A 21,811-nucleotide genomic window follows, 5' to 3' on the forward strand; every position below is an offset into this window, starting at 1 on the left:
TATGGATCTCTCCTATACTGCTTAAAGATCAGCAAAAGTCATTACCATGTACAGCAGACTCCGCAATCAGTGTCAGGACCTATACACATTTTTCCCCTCTCAAAGTGTATTATTGTGCTCAACATCCCAATGATCATGAAACTGGCAACAAGATACTTACTTTGATCAAGGTGTTTATTGCATCTCAGAGGGCACACATGCACTGGGGTTTTTTGTTTGGGTTTGTTTTGTTTTGTTTTGGTTGTGGTTTTTTTTTTTTAACTGAAATACAAAGAAGAGCCATTTTGAAATTAGCTTTTTATAGAACTTTCCCATTACAGTGTATGTTATCCCCACAGCAAATTCAGATACAACCACTTTTAATGGTACCATACATTGATTAAATAGTTCATTTGAAAGACTTTAGGTGAATATCTTTCCAACCCGATATGCTTTTACAGAGAACTGCCAAGCCACTTGTAACACTGATCAACAGTGACCTCATTGAAGAGTCAAGATCTTACGCCAAGCCATCAGCAGAAACAGTATGAGAACAAATAAAAATTAAAGAAACACAGTATGTACAGTAAAGGGCATGGATCTCTGGATCAGAATTAAATCTAATCACCAATAGTACAAAAGCTACTCACAGCGCATTCGGGGCAATGGAGAAAACACTAGCCTAAGGCATACACAGGTAAGCACTAAATTAAGAGATGTACGTAAGAACTGAACAGAGATGAGTAACATCACTTGTAATGTTTTGACTACAGATATACCAAAGAGTGCTCTCGTATTTGAAATCCCTTAATGCCAGTACAACTATGGTTGCTTTTTCCAACTACATGGAGAGAAACTGACCCTTTACTTATTTTCAGTGCATTTAGCAAGAACTGATAAATATGCCAATTTTAAATGCAGAAACTTAAATAATTAAAATAGATTTTAAAATAAAAAGAGCAATAAATACGGTATTCTTTCAGATATGATTTTTCATTCTTGGTAAATCATCAAAAAGGTACTTGTTATGGAAGTTTACCTTTATATTACTTTAAATTATCTTAACATATACAGTGCCACAAAAATAAAACATTTTTTCACGACAATTGAGATTCCTGTGACTGGAAAAAAAAAAGTATTCCACACAATTTCATAAGTATTTTCCTTACTATCTGGTATTATCACACTATGTTTTGTAACAGATAAAGGAGAAATTGAGTCCTAGGGAAATTTTAGGTGTCCTCAAAAAGTTATATACATTGAAACCTTCAAAAACCACAGACATCGCTCCAAATGGCTCACCAAACAACAGCTGCATAATCTGTCCCCGTGGGATAGGTTCAGAAAAGCACTAGAAGGCATCAGAAACATACATCCATTGTTTAAATTGTAAAACACAAATAACCCAAGTACACAAATTTCGAGAGAGTAGGGATAACAGCTAAGGTAGTACACATTCCTAATGTTCACTTTCACAGCTGTGCTACACGTTTCAGGAGGAAGAGAAAGTCTGAGTAAGCGCTGGGTTTGGTACTGGTGGCTCACTTTGAAACTCTGAGCATCCGTTTGTAGACTCCAAACTCACGTTTTTATCATCCAGTCAGAAAAACTGCAGCTGTGAATATAGAAAAGTATTAGATGAAAACCAGAATAATGAGTTAGATAAAGCACATTCTAGGAAGAGCACCAAATCTGCTCATCACTTCACACCTCAAAGCAGCTGTTACCAGTTTTTCACAAAGCAGCAGTCTTCCCACAGACTGCTACGAATCTGACTACTATAAACCCAAGTTGAAAGCAGCGAGTCCTGGCAATGAAGGTGCATCTCCACTCCCGGCCATCTCCACCAAGTGCCAGGTACACCTGCCCAGGGCTGGAATTTGGAGAAGGGGGAAGTGGGAGTGGGTGGTGCCCACTAAGAGCAGCCTGATCCCATCCACTGCTGCTAACACCAGTGCAGAGGGGGCTTAGAACAAGTCTTAGAATTAAGCTATAGGAAGAAAGAAAAGGAAAGATATGTAATGATTGTCCTCTCCTCACCTGGCAAATTATTCTAGTCTTATAAAATGCCTACCTTACTTCTGCATTATTATTTTTTAATTGTCTTAATTGTTCAATTCGATCTGATGTTTCCACTTGTCCCTCTTCACATCCTTCTCCAAAACCCCTGCAGTAATGTTTTTGCCTTTTTTTCCTTCCATTCTGCAGTACTGTTTTTTTGCTTCTCCTCCATTTTTTCTTTTTATTTACTCCTCTGCTCCTCCCTACTGTTGTTCTACATTGCACTACTCAGGACCTCATGCCTTAGCATTCAGAAAAACAGTGCCTTGAAAAACTGTATGGTGGGCGAGAACCTTAACTGGCAGCAGTTAAGAGATGCAAACAACCTTCCCTTGATGATCAGGATATGTAAGTTTTTCCTCTTTTGATCTCTTCAGACCTATGATACCAAATCTGTTTCCACACCCACAAGACTGGAACAAGCCTCTTCAGCACCGTTTTGCCCCCAGTATTTGTACCCTGTTATGATTCTATTTGTTTCAGTATTAACTTCAGGAAAAAAAAAAAAAGAACTACTCTTGGGTTCAATTAAAACAAAGCAAAAATGGAAGCTATAGATCGAAGATAACTTTTCCTGACAGTCACCTTTGGCAAAAAGGTCAGGCTTTCAGGCTAAAATTAAGAGTGTGGGCAGAGAATTTGGGTTTCTGTTCAAACCGCCACATTATCAGTGCATGTTTCTACGTATCTCTGCAGCTACAATTTTATCAGTCGTAGTCAATCTACCAGCCTAATAAACGTCTGTGTGCCAGACATATCACAGCATAACATGCTTAGGCAGGCAGTCACAGAATACCTTATCGTTTACAAGAAATCCTTGATGTTAAGATCCGCTAATGGGTCCTTTGTTGGAGGTTTCTTGGGACTCTGAGTAGCAGGAGTTGGGCTTGGAGAAAGCTAACAGACGCCAGCCAGGAAGGCAGAAAAAAACAAAGCAGACAAGGATACACAAGCATTAGGTAGATACAGCTGGTTCTCACACAAGCACATTGCAAGCATACAGAGTTCTCATGTTTTCTGCAAGTTCAGCGTGTTGCCGTTTTGCTCAAGCATTGTTTAGATGCCATCCTTACTACAGGGTTAATGATATTTGGCTGGTTTAATGGTAAGGCTATAGACACTGCATATTTTCTAATTAGTGTAGCTTCAAATCATTCTCTTCCTGTAAGACAGAATGGTGTTAGGATCATCAACCCAGACAGAAGTTAAGCAATTGTTAGATGTTAAACACCAAGGTGCAGAATAAGCAGAGTGCATGATGCAGAGTATGTCTGAAAATCCCAGCAGCTGGCGTTTAAGTACAAGTTGTTCAACACTGGTAATGTAAAGAAGAGTCCAAAGTGTACTGGAGACATGACTATATTATACTCAGTTCCTCCTCTGGGAGGTATAAAAATCATCAGTTATTCCACAGAAAATGACAGTTTTTCAAGTCCCATGCAACTCTTCTCATTAGGGAGCCAATGATTCTCCCATCCTGTCCTTACTCCTTCCCATCCCTACCTTACTCAGGGCACTAGAGGTATTTTATCTATAGCCCTGGCACACTGATGACTACCCTTCTCTGAGAAAAAATTGTTTGTGTCTTCTACAATATTATTCTTGATAATGTAAGTGCAGAGACAGTTTAAGGTGGGGGAAAAGCAAGACCAAATAGCTATATATGAAAGGCAAGGCTCCAACACCTACAACCTACCTTCTCACTTAGAGCACTTCCAAGTTCTTCCCATTTCTACACAGAAAACCCAGACAAACTTCAACAGGAATGTGGTTCCCTACTTAAAAATTGTGGTTTGCTACAGGTTGATTGCTTAATATTTACAAAAAAGGGAAGTGGCTTGGTTTCAAGTGTTTACAAGTCAGATTTTAGAGGAGCAGCATCAACTTCCATCTCCCACCCTATTTGAAAGACAAGATGGACTTCTGACTTACAAAGCAGCAAAATACTACAGCTGAGTCATTCCCTGCTTCTCTTCTGGAAGGGCCTTTTCCTTTTCAGCATTACTACAAATCCAATTCTACTTTGAAAAAATAGCCTGGAACAGGTATTATGGCTAACATTGCATCACCTCGGGGCTATGAACTGAAAGCTTTGCATTGGAGTGGGTACAGAGTGCTGCACTTCCAAACTTATTAGCTTTGAGTTAAAAAGAATCCTTAGGAAGCTATGAGAAGCAGCTGGTACCAGCCGGTTGAACATGAAGGATGGCATGTCTCCATTCACTCAATGTACTTCATCAATGATTACTCCATTAGATTTTTTTCATCATATTAAAGGAGGACTCGTCTCCCTGGCAACCAGTAACTTGTGACACAATGTTTCCTGGTTATTTTTAACTAGCATAGCATTAAGAATAGGTTTGCTTTGGTTTTAGGTGGCCAAACTTATGTCCTCTTTATGTCTAAATACGTGATTGTCACAAAGTTAGAATAGGTAAATATAGTTTAAAAACATGAAAAATGAAGCAGTGTCATGTATCTCCCACTTACAAAAGAATACAGAGTGACTGAAGATTAAGATTATTCATTTGCATTCTTTCACCTTAACGTAAGTTTGAAGAAAAACCTCTCCACAGTATTTAAAATTGCGCATTGCTGTGAAAAGTGTGCATCCTGAGCACTCCAATGTTACATACACTATGGCAATTCATACTTGAATGCAATTGCTTTGCACCAAAAGAAACCCAGCAAGCTACCAGCCTGAAACAGATAAAGTTGTATTTACTGAGAAACAGCTGTCATCCAAGAACTGGAGACCTCAGCTTGTTCATAAGCAGAAGGTCAGTTTTCTGAGGAATCTCTTGGTGGGCTGGGACGGAAGATGCTGAGTGCAGCTGTAGTAAATTTTGACAAGCTCTGAACAGAATAGGAATGCCCATCAGCTCCACTTTGGCCTTTACTCAGATATCCCCCCAAACCAGATCTTGGATGTAGTTAGCTGTAGGAGACTTTTCAAACCTGTTCCATTGGTCTCATACAAAGGCACTGAAAAAAATTAAGGTGGTTCATGTGATCTGTTGCAAGTCAGGCTGATACTATAAGAAATCTCATTTACAGACCTACAGCTGGAATTGAGCTGATAATGCATGCACAGAAGCTACTTTCTAGAGAGATGGAGAGCAGTAACACTTACCTGTACACCAGGGCCAGTGGCAGCTCCAAATGGTGGCCTCATCATAGGCTGCCCGTACATAACTGGCTGCTGGGGCATCATGGGTACGCCTGTGCCTGCTGGGGGCTGTAAATTAATGCAGTGTGAGTAGGGTTCTGGGTGAAGAAAGGAGAGCAATGTAACAGAAGAGACTCACCATCCCAAATGCTGCTCCTGGCTGTGGGACGGGTGGAGTACCTCCTGCGGCAGGAACAGCACTTGCTGGAGGCACGGCTCCTGTCTAAAAAAATTTTTTTTTTTTAAATTAAGAACAGCAAGAATCTTTAACAACTGTCTGGAAACCGCACAGAGTCTCCAGCATTCTCAAATTTGTTCTGAACAGTAGGACTGTTAGGTAGCAGATAATACCTAACCTCAAAACCCCAATGCTTCAAAGAATGAGAGTTGAATGAGTCCTTACGCTGATGCTCAGCTTGCTTCTTCATAAGAAAGCAAGGGTGACAGACTCCATTCTTATAATGAATGGAGCCCATTTACTGAATACAACTCAAAAGAGGCCCAAGAAAATACGTACTTTCCTTCTACATAGTGTAAGAAAGCATCCCAATTTCATAATTGATAGCCAACACACTATAGCACTTGTTGTAGCACTGTATTTTACTAAAAGCTTAAGCAGATTGTAAAGCTAAGGGAAATAACTGCTATAATTAGCTTCCAATTAAGCAAAAATAGTATTTTTATGCAGTGAGATTCATTTAAATTAAAGAATAAGTTCACACACTTAAGCCACTGTCACAACCATTACATACTTTACTAAGGAGAGTTTAGTTTATCTTGTTATGCTTTTCATTCATATGCTTAACTTGTTACAATTTTCATTCAAATAACACAAGGAAAAAAAAGTGATCTTTCACTAGGATCCAGTAAGAGAGAACTGTTACTTTAGTAGTCTGACTGGATATACAGCACAACAGCATCTTTGAACAAGGCCACCCCACTTATCTAGCAGAACCTATGCATCATCCCTTTTGGTTCCCTTGTCTGTAACTTCCCATGCACAGAGTGTCCTTATGGCCTTGAAAGCATCCAGGTCTCTTCTTTTCACAGAAGTATATACAATCCAAATTACTAACAACTCCGAAGAGAGGCAGGAAGCATTCAAAGAAGGGATTTAAAAATGGTAGTAGGATTTTTAGGAATTTCATTACTGCTATCATATGGCCTAAGTATATTGGCCCAATTTCTCAATCTATGACAGAAGCTGCAGGGCCATGCGTGAGCCTCCACATCCTTACTGCCTACCTGGACTCAGTTATATCCCACTGCACTTGGAGAGCAGCTAGCGCACTTTCAGTTCAAAGGACAGTGTGTCTCCGGAGATATGTTGGAATTACTCACTGCACAGTCCATTTCTGTGAATGCTGCATTTAGTGCCCTTGGTTGATCCTTGCTTCCAGACTACAATATGCCAGTTTCTTAGGAAACTGAAGACAAGTCAAGACAACCTTCCAGATTCATTAAACAGCAAGCACCCTACGGTTTCTGGCTAATAATTATGAACCCGTTTTTCCAGTCTGAAAGTTTTCTGGGGAGCATTTCAATTAAAAGCTGTACTGTGCTATTAGGCCAGCTGTCCCCAAACTAAAACCAACATCTGGACACTCAGGTATGGAAAGCAAGGAACAGAAAGACACAGATTAATGACATCAGATGCAGTGATCTGACTGCAGCCACAGGAATACATCATAGCTCAAAATCCAGTTGGGCATATGCCAAGAAAATGGCCGCACAAACTGAATCTGCTTTTGTCTCAAAGCACTAGGGTCACTCGAGGGAACAAGCTTTTATGAAATTCTGCTGATTTTAATCCAGAAGGTAAAAGGTGACAAGGAAGGGAAGATGTGACCAAAACTTAAGTGGTTCAGCAGTGACGTGAAAGAAAGCTTCATTTTAATCTCCACATTTATTTTTCCTGCAGATCTGCTTTTCTTTGGTTTCAAAAAATACCTAAGTGCATGATTTTGAAGAAATATATAGAGCACCCATGTTTCATGAAATGCTATCAAAACCACCCAGCTTTCCAGAAAGGCTAGTTACTTATCAGATGGTAAAACCACTACAAGATCAGGCTAATGTACAGAAGTTAGAAATTTCAAGCAGTACAAGTCGTCAGACAGTTCACATCCAAGTAAAGCAAAGAAAGTTTGAAGCCATTATTTTCAAGCTTACAGCACAGAAGTGGTTAATCGCTACTACCATATTCAACACATTGCCTGAGAATTGCCTGCTGGACAGACAGTCCAAGAAGAGCCATGTTAGGTAGCTTCTAGCTAGTTTTAAGCCATGGGTAATATCTGAGGTGCAGGTGAAGTGCTGTTAGTATCTTTGTGTTTAGTAAGTACAGTAAGAGATCAAAAAAAATTCACTTACACTGTACAGTATTGCCCAGCCCTTCTATTAAGAAAAAAAGTTGATGTTACAACTAATACATTCAATGAAGTACCAAGTTCAGGGAATTCTTGTATCTTCCATAAGGTTAAGGAACAAGCTGGAACATGCTTAGAGTCAAATTAACATCTGGCTTTGGCAGAAGGGGACTGACCTGGTCATGCTCCCCCTTGACAGTCCTTTCCTTCCCTTCCCAACCCAACTTTTTTCAAATGGAGGCTGTTTTATGCCCTATGCGACTTTGATGAGATGAGGTATGAACCCCTCTTCAGATTACTCTTGTAACTTACTCATGATCAAGTTGCTTTTGTGCCAAATTTGGATTTTTAGCTCAGTTTAACCCTCTTCTCTCAAAGTTAGTGCCTTCTGATAATTTTACAGGGCAATCTTAACTTTTCCAACAGATGGCTTTACTCTGCTAAACAAGCCACCCACTTCTAATCTAACATCAATCACCTGATCAGTATGAATACTGTGTAGGTTTTTGATCTACTCCATTCAGGAAACCTTGAGAAAAACCTATTTATTTTCTCTCCTTCCAGTACTTCAGCTTTGGATCAATATCATTGTCTTTTGGGCAATTGACCTGGGCCTGGTGCTGGCAAGACCTATATAGCTAACCACACACTTGCAATGCCCACAGGGATTAAGTGTACACGTAGAGTAACATCTTGATACATAGGCTAGTGTATTTTCGTTGACCTGAACTCAATTATTCATGCCAGCTGTAAATCTGGTCTTAAAAATGTGACTTGAAACAATTATTTATACAGAAGCAAACTCTTTAGCTGAAGTAGACAGGAGCAGTGCCTACATGTAGGCTTGCGTAGTCTCATAAAATATTGAGGTTTCAATACCAGTGGTACTGATGGATTAACCACCTACCAATGGACCACTTGGGACACCACCAGTTGACCATGTTGCAGGTGCTACTTTTGGCTGCCAGTTGGCTCCTCCTGTTAACTTTTTCTCTCCAGCGTTCCACTGAAGGTCTCCCCTAATAGAGAAGAGACAGAGCTATTATTTACATACCCTCACAGTGAAAATGGAAACAAATTGCAGTATACATTAACATTAGTTTATGGTGTATGCAGTTTAAGTTATTAACAGAAAGATACACTTTTAGTGCTGCTCAGTTTCAAGGGTTGTTAGCAGTAGACACCAGTACACTCTACACAGAAGCCAGTTACATGGTTATGGTCTTTGTGGTGAAAATTAAAGAGAAGTTTTACTTAGTATTGACTGAAGGTAACATATTATTGCATATACCCTTGCAAAGTAGGAAGAGGGACTGCTACTGCCTATTCTAGTGGGGCCAGGCAGTAGAGCTGCCTGCTAGAAGTCTTTGAAAGGTCATTTCATTGCTGGAAATCTTGCTCAGACAGCTGAAGGAGAAAAGCATTCAGGTCTGAAAAAAGCTGATAGATACAAAAGAAACAAATCATTCATAGAATAAAAGGGCTGTTGCAAAACCAGGTTTTGTTAGAGGCTGCTCTATCCAGAATAACATACACCATTTGAATGAAGTAGATTGAAGGAAGCTAAGTTTTGGGGATAAACCTCATGATGTGTTTATACATATCCCTCCTACCACCTCCACAGAGGCACAAAACATTTTGAAGTACACACATCATAAACTAGTCTTGCATACAGAGGAAGACTCAGCACAGAAGTAAGCAATCAGTTAGATTAAGAAGGTACACTCAAAACTAAATGCAATGCTGTAAATACTTCTTCTTGCAAAAAGAAGCTTTTCACTGCATGGGATGAACTTCTTTTTTATTTTACAAGTATTCCAATGCCTACATGATAAGCACATCCAGCGTCTGTAAAAAGATAACAAAACTATTACACATTAGCCTAGATTACTGAGGGGAGCTAGACAATTTATTATCTGGACTACCTGTTCATTTTAAGTTGATTGGAAATCAGCTGTCCAATATGAAGACAGTAATTTACAGAAAAAAATTTCTAAGACTCAGATTGAAGCCAGCAAGTTTAAAAGCTACATCAGGAACATTTAACCTTAATTATTCAGTGAACCTGTATAGAATAGAATAGTTTTTTCCAGAATTTTTCTGAACTGATTTTTTGGGGAGAGGGGGCACATAACCCATTCACTGATTCTTAATAAACACTGAAATAGATATAGACTATACAGCACAGTTGAAAACTTTTTTTTTTTAAAACAAAGCTGAACTTACTTTTTTGAAGTGGTACCAGAAATTCCAAGATCTGAAAATTGTAAGAAAAAAGGAAAAAAAAAAGTCACATGTTTAGTAAATTAAAGCATGTCAAAGCAACAGCTCACATTTCATTGCACACAGGCCTATACAGAATAATAAAGTTTTGGCTGTCTTCATTTAGACAGCATCAGAGGACTGGCCACATCTACCCCTTCTTCAGGATAAGCTTTTGAGGAACTTTCAAATGTCACATACTTGATGAAGCCATTTTTGCTGCATAAGCAAACCAAAGTAACAATATTTTAGGTCTACAGAATGCTAAGTTATTTAAGAGCACCGAACTATTCACCATGAATGACAACACTAGTTTCTGTTCCTCATTATACATATAGAAATAAAAAGCTGGTTTTCACATACACATAAATCTGAATGTTATCTGGAAGTTCTGCACTGTTTTATCTGCTCTACGGGAGCATGGGAACTCCAAGTAGTTTCCTTAATTATTCTTTGGAAGAAGTTTTAAGCTAAGTTTTAAAGAATACTCTTCTCATGTGACCAGTACAGGTCCTGTAAGTCACAAACAGTTAAGTTTGATTTTCTCCCCCAAACTTGGATATACCAAATGATTTGCAGAAGAGATTTCAAGTGATTAAGAGTCCTGCTGACTTCAAGCACCCCACATCTAAGAGTATACACCATAAGATCAGTTACATCTTTGCTGTGGTGTGTTTACATATACTAACAAAGTAGTCCATTTATACAATCCTCCAAAGTACAACTTCAGTAGTACTACACCTTAGCCTAGGTGGGCCTCTTAGGTTTTTGGGGGGGCTGCATCTACTGATCTCTAGTTATACAGGCTCTAGCCCTTTTCCTACTACAGGAAAGGGAACATTTTTTAATTTAGCATTTCAAGAACATGTTTTGGAAAGTTCCCTGTCTGAGAGAAGGTCTGTTCTTGGCTGTTGTGCACTCCTCACCCCACTGTTACTCCTCCTCTCATTAGCCAGGAAGTCAGCTATCTGTGTCCACCAGCTTTTCTGCTTAAATTCCATGGTGCTATCAGATGCTTTGGACAGGTTTCACCTTTCCATCTGTTATTACACAGATGGGATCTGTTTGGTAGGTATCTGACTCTTAATGGATGTGCCCCTGGATGTACATGGGACGTTCACACATCACAAATCATACCTACCAAACAGATCCCATTATTTGACTCAGAACCTGGGCACAAAGAGGGACAAGTTATGAACCCAGATTACCAGCCATCTGAATCAGGCTTATTCCTGCCTATAGGTTCCCCGATCTCCCCAGGGAAACAGGAGGACATTGAAGCAAGCTAAAACAGACAGGTATTTGGCTCCACGAAAAAGTAACATAGTGGTATGCCACACCACTTAAAACCAAAATTTGTCACTTACTGCCTACTAAGTTTGCAAGAGATGAATCCAGATCACTTCCGAGGCCTTTGCTTGCTGCTGAAGCAGTGACTGTTGCTGTGGCTGAAGGTGCTATAGACTGACCAGAAGGAACCATGGTTGGCATAAGAAGATCACCTAAGCCATCAAACACTGGAAGTGACAGGAAAGTGGGTTAGAACAGCAGCTGTGGTAAGAAAAACACTACCTGCCACTTTGTTGTTGCTCCAACAAATATAGCACAGACAACCACGTCACAAGTCTTACCAAAACACTGTTTGACATTAAAAGTAATGCCAACAAGGGCATGCATGTCATTTTACTAGACACTGAATGTACAGTAATCCTGAAAGAGCTATACCAATGAGAACTAATACAAGAGGACATGCCTAAAAGGACTTTAATTGGAGAGTTGAATCTACACAGATACGGCACCACTTCCGCATGACACTATTTTTCTTACAGCCATCCTTAGAGAGATATCAGATGCACGCACTTTTGTCAGGAGATATCCATTCAAAGGGTTTTAAAACGAACATCTTGCAGCAAACACCAGTCAGAATTACTGTAGCAAAGGCAGTCTTATACCTTGACATCTTATGGCAACAGGACTGAAAGTCTCAAGATGTTACTATTCACTTGCAAGCAGCAGGGAATTGGGAAAACCTACTAACATCTTATGAGATCAGAAGGAACCAGAACCATCCACACTGACAGAGCTAGCCTCCCTAGTCCAGCCATCTAACTCAGAAGTTCATTTTTTAGATCCCTTGAAGTCAAACCGCCTGGTACATCTCATGCCAGCGTTCTATCTTCTGATCTGGATTCGAGGTACATGCTAATGTTAAGTCAACAGGAAGGGGTAGCATGTGCACTGGCAAGCAACCAAATAACCAAGCAGCAGTACTACTTCAACCTTTTTTTCTTGTACAGTTGCAGAACTCACCAATTTTAAGTTTGTAGCAAGGACCCAGCATGGAAAATATAGAATGGAAGAGATGCAAACAAAATGATAGCAGTGAAAGTTTAAGCTTATAGTCAGGCAAAGAACACGACCTCAGTCTCTGTTTTGTGTACCTTCGGGTGCCATGCAAGCTCACGAACAGCTTCAGCAGTAGCAGCAAGATGATTTCCCTCTATACTTGATTTACAGGACAGTGTTTTCCTTGCGTAATTCCTGATTCATGCAATCAAGCACATGCAAGGATGATGTTCATACTATTTTGTTTTTTTCTGACATGGTAGAATAAAAAATGGATACAGTGAGCTCTTGGGCACACTAGCCTAAACACCACCCTGAGTTCTTCCAGTAGAGAAGGAACAGGGAAACCACTGGTATTGCTTGTACTGAGCCTAAATATGTTGTCATTAACTCATCTAACGCATAAAACACATTAGAAAGTTCACAGGAAGAAACCCTGTGGCTCACCTGATGCATCAAACGAACTGCCAGTCGTTGGAGCTGTTGTCCCAAAAGCTGCATCAAAGTTAGGCTGTAGTAAGCTGGTTTGAGCTGGAGTGACTGGGGACGGTGATGGAGAGGGAGCAATAAAAGAACCTCCAAAGCCTTGAAAAAGCCACATAAGAGAGGTGTGGACATTAGGGTCAGTCTTGTTGGGCTGTGTTTAACAAAAGCTCAATCTATAGAAGGCAGAACGACAGAGATAATTCTTACTAGACCATTTTAAGTAACTCAGTACTACACAAGCATCCTTGGTATGCCAGGTATGACCCAGGGAATTTAAGATTTTGTGAGCATCACCAATAAAAACTTTAATGTTTGTTACTTAGATTTCTGCAGAGGCAGACCAACAGAGCAGAGAACACCATTCTTCCAGTACTACACACTATTGTTCTAGGTAAGTAATCTCATGGGCAGAATGTAACAAATGAAAATTAGTTCAGAAAAAAAAGAAAGAGAGGACTAACTTGAGAAAAGCATATGATCACCCACCAACTACTTTGGAATCTCATTTCAGAAGACAGTGTTTTACTAATCCAGTTTAGCCTCTTTCACCATCTGAAAACATCCTGGTCTCCCTCATCAAGATGGCTTCAAGCTGCTTCCCCCCACCACTCCCATGTCAAAGCAGGATCAACAGCATCCCCAACTGAACTGCCCGTAGGCTGGAGAATTTCCACGATTAAGGTCAAAGTATATATTATAAACCCTGTATTTATATAAATAAACCCTTCTCATGGAGATTCTCTAGCCTACAAGCAATGCAATCCCATGCTTTACTATTCTTAAAATCCCTCCCTTGCCCACTATATAATTTGATTTCCCTTGCAATTTAAGCTTATTTATAATATCTACAGACTCTGAAAACTGATTAAATATGCTAAAACTCCATCAAAATGAGAGCAGACATTTGGTCTACAAGCCATTCCTCTTATTCAATCTCTTCTTGGCATGATGTCCAAGACGTCTCTATACTACATCATCAGTGTCTCAGCCTCGTCTTTTCCCAGCTGCCCTTGCACAGAAAGGATCAGACCTGAGCTCAGTGCTGTGACCGTGACTACGCAAATACACCAGGAAGAACACTGCACAACCTGCAGGCTGTACTTTTTCTCCCCCCCGTATCAGAGTAGGAAGTGTATTATTTTGCCACAGCTGAGCACAAGACAGTGACAAGGCAGTGCTCTGCCACTGCCTTTAGTTTCTTCTCAGGGAACATCCTGCCTTACAATCTACTGTTCTTATTTGTCCAGCTAATCATTGCTGCCTATGGACAGAAGCTTGAACATTTACTCATTTGAAACTTCTCCTTTAGATAATTTTCTCCAATTTGTAGAGACCATTTTAAATCCTATTCTCACCCAAAGTAAATACAGATCTTTTCATGTGGGTGAAGTCTGAAAAATTAAGCATGCTGCTCCAACAGTCACATTGTTGACATTAAGTACCAAATACAACTTGCCAATTTAGAAGAGATCATCTATTTACACTAAAACCTTATCAGTACTTGCTGTCTTTTTACTGAGATAGTTTGTACCACTCTTGTTTAAGCGGTCAACTAATTCCTTTCTTTCTCTTCTTTCTTCAGCCTTCTTTAGTTACCAGTTCAGTGGGGAAGTCAGCTTTTTAAAAATGGGAAAATAAAGAAAATTCTGAAGATTTTCTAACCACTTCTTTATCCAAACTGTTTTTCATGGTCACAGGATATATCGATTACAGCATATTATGCAGACATCTTACAAACAGTGACAACAGCACATTTCCCAGCTATGAAATCAAGCATCTGCCAGACATTTAACTACAAGACAGGCTACAGCTCAACATAAAGAGCTTGTTCTCAAATTGTGAGCATTAGTTATATCAAGTGTTACTGTGGTATCTCAGATGCTCTCCCTGAAAACTTTGCTTTCCCAGAGAACAGGGTAAGACTAAACACCAAACACTTAACAAATGTTGAATGAATAAGAGAAATTGATACAAACACACTTGACGCAAGCATCAGACTTATTTACACATCAGATGCATGTTTTAGAAGAGAAGTGATTTATCAGTAGCTAATTGTATTAAAACCAAAACCCTCAGTAGGGAAATGAGAATGACGGGCCATCACCAGGTCCTGGGCACCAAGCCAGCAACTTGCTGTACCACCAGCAGACAGGCTTTAGTTGTGGAATGCCTGGCCTATATCAACAAATACACAGCAAGTCACACGCTCACAGACGCTAACTCTGAATCTGGACAAACACACTGGGATCAGAGATCTGCTCTCAGCTCTCCAAGGTCTGTTCTTGAAGCGGGTTTGTCACAGGATAATTTAGGTTGGAAGGGACCTCTGGAGGTCAGCCAGCCCAACACCTTGCTGAAAGCCCGTCTAACCAAATCAGGTTGCCTGGAGATTTGCCTTGACACCTCCAAAAGGAAAGATTTCACTGCCTATCTGGGTGACCTGTTGTCATATCTGACCATCCTCATGGTAAAAATAAAGACATTCCAGTATTTAACTGGAATTTCCCAGCCACATTGCCCTTTTTCCTACCGCTGTGCACCTCCAAGAACCTGGCTAGTCTTCTCTGTATCCTCCAGTGAGGTAGTTTAGACACCTACAAGGCTTCCCTTTTGCCTTCCCTTCTTAAGGCTGAATGGACCCAGTTCTCAGCCTCTCCTCATATGTCATGTGTCACCACCTTGGTGGTGACCATCTCGGCCCTCCGCTGAACTCATTCTGGTACGTCTTCATCACCCACACCAAGAGATTCTCGAATACATTCCAGAAGTCCCCTGGATTACCTGCACCCAGCCATACTGCCTATTGCTCTTCCAGCACATACTATGGTGGTTAAAGTTGCCAAAGCCTGTGGTAGTGAGGTTTTTTCCCAGCTGCCTAAAAAAGGCTTCCTCTACTGCCTCTTCTTGATCAGGCGGTCTGTAGCAGACCCCTGCTAAAACATCACCGATGTTGGCCTGTCCTCTGATCCTTACATACAAGCTCCGTTCCTAGTTTATCATCTGCCCCAAGGCAAAGCTCCCTGCGTTCAACTCTCTGCAAAAAAGTACTGATCTCCAAAGACTCAGACCAGAAGCAGTCTGACAAGGTACAGGGATGGCAAAGGCAGTTGACTGCATCAATTCCTAAAGCACTGGAGCAATCTAAAGAGCCTGTGCTCAGTTAGATCCCTTCCATTTTCTGAGTGAGAACAAGGATCTTGGCAGCAGGGCATGACTTAACACCCATGTATAATATTCTGTTCAGAAAGTTATGTAAGCTTTTGCGAAGCCCCATAAAATGTCTGTTTCTCCAGCTATGGAAGAGAGTTCTCCCCAGCTTCAGGTGAAGTTTCCTAATTCCATAGCTTTTAGCCTTGCACAATTTAACAGCAACATCAGGCACAGAAGCAGTAAAAATGCTTTAACAGATTAAGTTCCGAGTTGTCTAGGGCTTGCACAAGACCCAGAGTGAGTCTGCAGAGACAGCAGCATCCGAGTTAGATATGTTGTCTGGACACCCCCAACTGCCCAATTTTGAAGTTGCTTTTACTTACACACTCAAGTAAGATTTCTTATAAGAACATGCTATTAGAGTATGTACCAGGATACACATGCACACAGTTGAATTGGATAGAAAGATCTAGAAGGGAAAATGGCTAGACTATTGTATTTATCAGCATAGTTCTAGTCTTGTCTGCTGAGAGGCTTAGAAGAGTATGAAAAAAATTCTACCATATTTTCGGAGTGAGCCAAGAACAGACTAGAAACTTACCTGACAGCAGAACACTTAAGACAATGATGCATTGTAAGTACACTCCTAACATTATGCGTATAAACACTTAGTACAACCAAATACTCACAAACCATGAAGGACAAGCCTTCAGCCGCCATATGAGTTCTGGACACTCTGAAACTTAAAACTGGATTACACTGCAGGCTATACATCTGCCATTATCTAGGGTGAACAAATGCTTAGCAATATGCTGTGATGTTTACAGACTCCCTATATCAGACAAAAAAAATTTCAAATCTACTTGGAGCCCTTTTGAACATATATTCAAAGCAAAAATAAAATAATATTTTAAAAAATCATCTATTCACCCCAAATGCTTCAGGTCTGCCTGAGTATTTAAGACTTATAACATCCCTTTTATAATTTAGGTTTTGATTTAATGTGAGTCATCAGATTCAGAGAGCACACTGCTGAAATTTAAGCCATCTGGAGCATAATTCCTACTGGAATTTAAGCTTAGTTACAGATAAGGACATAAAATATTTTGTATTGTAATGTTTGCATAAGCAGAATTAGTTTCTGCCCAACAACACCTTTGCGCCCAGTCCCCTGATAACACACACAACTGCAAATGACTGGCATGTTTCAGGATATACTAGTTAAAGCCTGATTGGCCTTAAGCTATCCATAGACTAATACAAAGACCTATTGAAGCAATATTAAAGCAAAAGGTGGTCCTCTACCTTAAAATCCCGAAGCTGCCCGTACTAAAGCTTTAGCATGCATTTACACATTATGTTCCACTTCTAAGTAACTGGCTTGCCAGCACTGGAACTGATTGAGAATGGATATATACATTTTTTTAATCTATATTACTTCTACCTTCCTGCAGCACAACTAGGCAATGCCCACACTTAAAGCAGGTACTAGAAAACGTGTCTTCTTCTGAGACGGCTTCAGCGTGCAAATACCCCCTGTATCAACTCACAGCACTTAGAGCAGATTACATACTAAGGTATCTCACTTGCATTATGTATTCCTCATACAACGGAGGACTTCTCACGAGCATATAAAGGCAAAACATGCAAAACATACAAAGGGCTGTATTTTGATATGGTGTAAGCTGGTATGAGAGACCTTCAGACATACTGACGTCAGGGCCCATCATACCTAGAGTGGTTAGCAGGTCCATAAAAAGGCAGACTATCACTCCAGCTCAGAATTAAAGCCACAAAGGTACAACCTGAAGCTAACAATCATCTCTGGAGTTCATGAAGGATAACCTACGAACCAATTCTGCTAACAAATTCACCTTTCAGAAAGATTGGGGAAACTAAGCCAAGTCTTCCTTAAACCAGAAGTGCATTAGTTTCCTTTAAAAGTGAGGAAGACATGCTGGGATCTCATTCTCTACAAACTTCAAACTGCAATGGGAAGGAGTCACAACTGTTTAGCACAATCACTATAGCCACTAAAATACATGGTATAGCACAAATTTTGGAGAACGGTACAAACAGAATCTGGCTGAAGCTGCTTATCTGTAGGATGAAGACTACAATGATACAGTTATTCAGCCTTTGAAATAGGGTGTGACAGTGATGCCACATTCAGCACTAGCAGAGACCTCATCTCACCCAGTATAAAGGAGAGGGTCTCTATCACTTCTATGCCCTTGTGCTCAGAAAAGCTCTTTCTCATCACCCCACTCTCCTTGGCTAAATGCAACACTGCTGCCAAATTATTTATTCAAGCTCCTAACATTTAAATGTGTAACCTGCCTCAAATCAACCAAGAAACAAAGATGAATTAGCAGTAAGGAACAAGCAGCATAGCCTGCAATACCGCTTAAATACTGCTACGGTCAGCCAAAGAAACTTTAGGTATACACTCCTCTTCAGTGAACAGTACATTAAAATAAGGCTTGTGCAGGAGGTAGGAAAACAAAGAGCATAGGAAGAAGATAATCTAGGAAGTTAACTTGCACTGCAGTATAGTGCCTCCATTATAAATCACTGTAGTTTTAATTTGTCTAAAGTACTAAGAAATCTTGTGAACAAGTATTTTATTCCACTGCAAAAGTCCACACACACACAAAGAACATAAAAGATTTCAAAGACCATTTCTTTCTTTTGCATTAAAACAATAAGTTTTTAGAAGTTCTTTATTACCAGCAAGTAGGTCTGCAGAAGCTGAGGAACTAGAAGCAGCCTGGGTTGCGGGCTGGGGTTCAGAAGCACTACTTCCAAAAGCATCTAAAGGGAATTCCAGAAAGCATCAAGAAAAGGTAAAGAGTTCAATATTAAATGCATCAATTCATCACTTATTATAAACAAAAGATGACAAAAGGATAACCACTTCATTCATCAGAAGAAGAAAATGAAAGTGCTTGGCCATCTTTATAGCAGAGCAGTACAATGGATACAAAGTTTGGGTGGAAAAAAGGAGGTGCAACAAACCAGCACTTGAAAGAAATCTCTGTTCTTTTAGTTGGGCCTCTTTTCAGAAAACCCATACAAACCACAGTGTTCTAGGCAAGAGGGTTAAGCCCTTTGGAGATGAATGCATCAGATGAGAGTTTGGAGTAATTCCAGCCAGAACCTACTGACTCACTTAAGTCTTTTTAGAGGAATATTTCACTAATGTTTGAAAATTCACTGCTTTAAGCAACATTCCTGTTCTACAACACTCCTAGAGTTGGTTGTGCCCATCCTAATTTCCACCTTGTCAAATCCAACAAAGATCCTGCGATTCAGATACCCACGTTGAGACAAGCCACCCTCAAAACTTCAGCTGCTTTGAGAAACGGAACTTAGAGAAAACAACATGACCACGGAGAGTTGCAAAGAAGAAAAAAAGAAGACAACAGACTTTCATTGGACTTCTGAGGAAGAGCCATACATGCATTGACTGAAGACAGAATGGCAAGTGTCATGACAGCAGAATGACCACACTGACAGCGTATTTGCAGTTCGTTATTGTGCAATACAAAGAACTGGACATGCTAGTCTTAGCTGTAATGCTACACAGAAAAGCTGTGAGAATGGGAAACCTGCAGCTTTAGCAAAGCGCAAAGGTAATTGAAATGAAGTGATTCAACTCTGAAGTGGTGAGGAAAGAAAAATACCCACCACCAAATAGGTCAATCACACCTGAAGAATCCACCTTTGCTGGAGAGGCAGTGGGTAGAGGAGAGGGGGCTGCAAATGCATCCACTGCAGTAAGCATAGGATAAATAATATTTAGTATCAGCAAGGCAACAATGATAGCTAAATATTTCAAAGCTACATGGGCTCCACCAGTTAGAACCACAGGGTTGGTAAATTCAGGTAACAGTCTTCAGAACTGCAAACATAAAGTGTTACATTTCTCACACAGCAACTGAAAACCACAGTACTTTAAAGAAAACATTGCTTATTAAGAATTTTCTTATGCTTAGAGGAGGATTTACGCTCTCAACAACCACAGTACTTACTTAGCTTCAGTGTCAGCCACTTCATGGTTTGCATCTTCAGCAACTGCACATCTTGTGACCAAAGCATCAAACCCACAACTTAGTATTTCAGCTTAAAGATGTAAATTGGCAATAAGTCCTTTTTTTTTTTTAATCTTGGGGAAAAAAACCAAACCCAGGAAGTCTGTAGGATGGCCTGCAAAAACAAGCACTTACCAGATAAGAGATCAGCAGTGAGGGAACTCTCAGGCACAGGGGAAGCTCCATGTGGTGGAGATGAAAAAGCATCTTCAGAAATGAAAGAAAAACCGAGGAGAAGTAAGTATCACTCAGGTCAGTTTACACCATTACACAGCATCAAAGCAGCAGAGTATTAGAAGAATTCTCTCTTTACCTGTACCAAAGAGATCTATGCTAGGAGTAGCATCTGGTTTAGGTGCTGCAGGTACATCAGGAACAGACTCAAATAAATCTAAGGCCAAGAACACAACACGTCTTTAACTCATTTTTGAAAGGCAGGACTGAAAGCAGAACTTTCAAGTTTTGTACATTGTATTTGGAGTTAATAGGCTCTCTGGTTTGAAAGCCTAGCACACAGCATGCATGCAACAAGGATTTGTTTGTTCTGTACTCCTGACAGATCAATCCACCAGAATCAAAGAGTTAAAAACAAAATTACCACCAAAGATATCTAGAGCAGGAGGAGCGGAGGTGGTGGCGGTAGCAGAAGTGGTGGCAGTAGTGGTAGTGGCAGTAGCTGTAGTAGCGGTAGCAGCAGCAGCAACAGCAGCGGCTGGAGAAGGAGTTGTTGCAGGAACTGGAGTGGCTGCACTAGTTGTAGGGGTAACTACAGGAACAGCAGTCTCTGTTGGCTTCATAGCAAAGAGGTCCAGCTCAGGAGCAGCCTCTGCGCTACCTTCGGATGGGGCAAAGGGGTCTTGTAAAAAGGAGAGGGGAAATAGATGTGTATGCATACTTAGGATCGGTGAGGGAGGAAGTCAAGAACAAAGCAAGTACAGGCAATGCACATACTGCAAATACACGCACGCACACACAGGAGGTTGCTCTACATCTAGCTTACTTATCCAGACATGTTACTTATGTTTTTCCAAAATAAAGACCATCCGAAAGGCTGAGCAGTCTAGTTACTAAAGGGGAGAACTTTCACAGGCTGTTTGACAAGGCCAAAAAAGACAGAAATATGACAAAAGAATATCCAGTTTAGCAGGTTACTGCTTACAAAACTCAGCACTGACAGAATGGTTTATTAGTACTACAGAATAAGCACAAAGTTACTGGGACTCGGAAACAGGCAGTTTTAAGCATGCTCTTCAGTCTAAGATTTGTTTTGACCAATTGCAAACACTATGAAAATTTCAGAAAAACACACTGCCATGTAGTTTATACAAAAAAACAGCAAAACAAGAAGACTATCTAATGACATAAAACCCACCATTTCCTGAACATGCATCAAGAGCTGCTGCTACAGGGGTTGGGGTAGCTGGTGCTGCTGCCCCTTCAGCTGCTGCAGGGGCTTCTCCAGGAGAAGCTGCAAAGGCATCTTGGGTGCAGTGTAAGAACAGAAATTAAAAGGAAAAAGGATAAAGAGAAGAAAAATATAGTAAAAGAACCAAGTTAAATTGCACAGGTAGATCCCCTTATACAACATGAATGTTGTTACTCCGACAGCAAGACAAGTCACACAGCGCAAAACGCTTTGTCTCTCCCCCAACCCCACACGAGCAGGTTCTAGACAGGGTTTGAAGATGGAGCTTCTTGCAATGCCCACAGGAAGTACAGTGAGTGTAAAAGAAGGCATTATTCTCATTGTATAAGGGTTCAGAGCAGCATGCTCATGTACTACCCAAAATTAACTAATGAAGACAGAGCAGAGGTATGGCAGTAAGTAGGTGTTAATAAAGATTTTAAAAACTTGCATGCTCAAAGCCTGTAATACATGTGATTAATCTGCAACT

The 21,811-nt window shown here is 40.3% G+C and overlaps 1 protein-coding gene across 9 annotated transcripts in view; it reads right to left on the reverse strand.

The window, feature by feature from the left end:
• Positions 1–211: 211 nt before the first annotated feature.
• SNAP91 (synaptosome associated protein 91) overlaps positions 212–21,811 on the reverse strand; it is a 70,016-nt gene continuing 48,416 nt past the window's right edge. For 2 of the 9 annotated variants that reach the window (XM_075046524.1, XM_075046523.1), the window contains 12 exons: positions 20,230–20,307; positions 20,052–20,123; positions 19,513–19,596; positions 18,553–18,636; positions 12,634–12,771; positions 11,208–11,357; positions 9,805–9,835; positions 8,486–8,597; positions 7,583–7,606; positions 5,349–5,432; positions 5,174–5,278; positions 212–1,594 (listed from right to left, as the gene is read on the reverse strand). In XM_075046524.1, the coding sequence (XP_074902625.1) occupies positions 1,580–1,594; positions 5,174–5,278; positions 5,349–5,432; positions 7,583–7,606; positions 8,486–8,597; positions 9,805–9,835; positions 11,208–11,357; positions 12,634–12,771; positions 18,553–18,636; positions 19,513–19,596; positions 20,052–20,123; positions 20,230–20,307 (977 nt within the window). In that variant the 3' untranslated portion in view covers positions 212–1,579. Of the gene's footprint in view, positions 1,595–1,632; positions 2,938–5,173; positions 5,279–5,348; positions 5,433–7,582; positions 7,607–8,485; positions 8,598–9,804; positions 9,836–11,207; positions 11,358–12,633; positions 12,772–18,552; positions 18,637–19,512; positions 19,597–20,051; positions 20,124–20,229; positions 20,308–20,514; positions 20,773–21,288; positions 21,397–21,811 lie in introns of those variants that run through there. The other 7 variants (XM_075046526.1, XM_075046522.1, XM_075046527.1 and 4 more) reach the window with 7 other exon arrangements.

This window comes from Buteo buteo, chromosome 15 (assembly GCF_964188355.1).
Source record: "Buteo buteo chromosome 15, bButBut1.hap1.1, whole genome shotgun sequence".
Taxonomy (NCBI): Eukaryota; Metazoa; Chordata; class Aves; order Accipitriformes; family Accipitridae; genus Buteo; species Buteo buteo.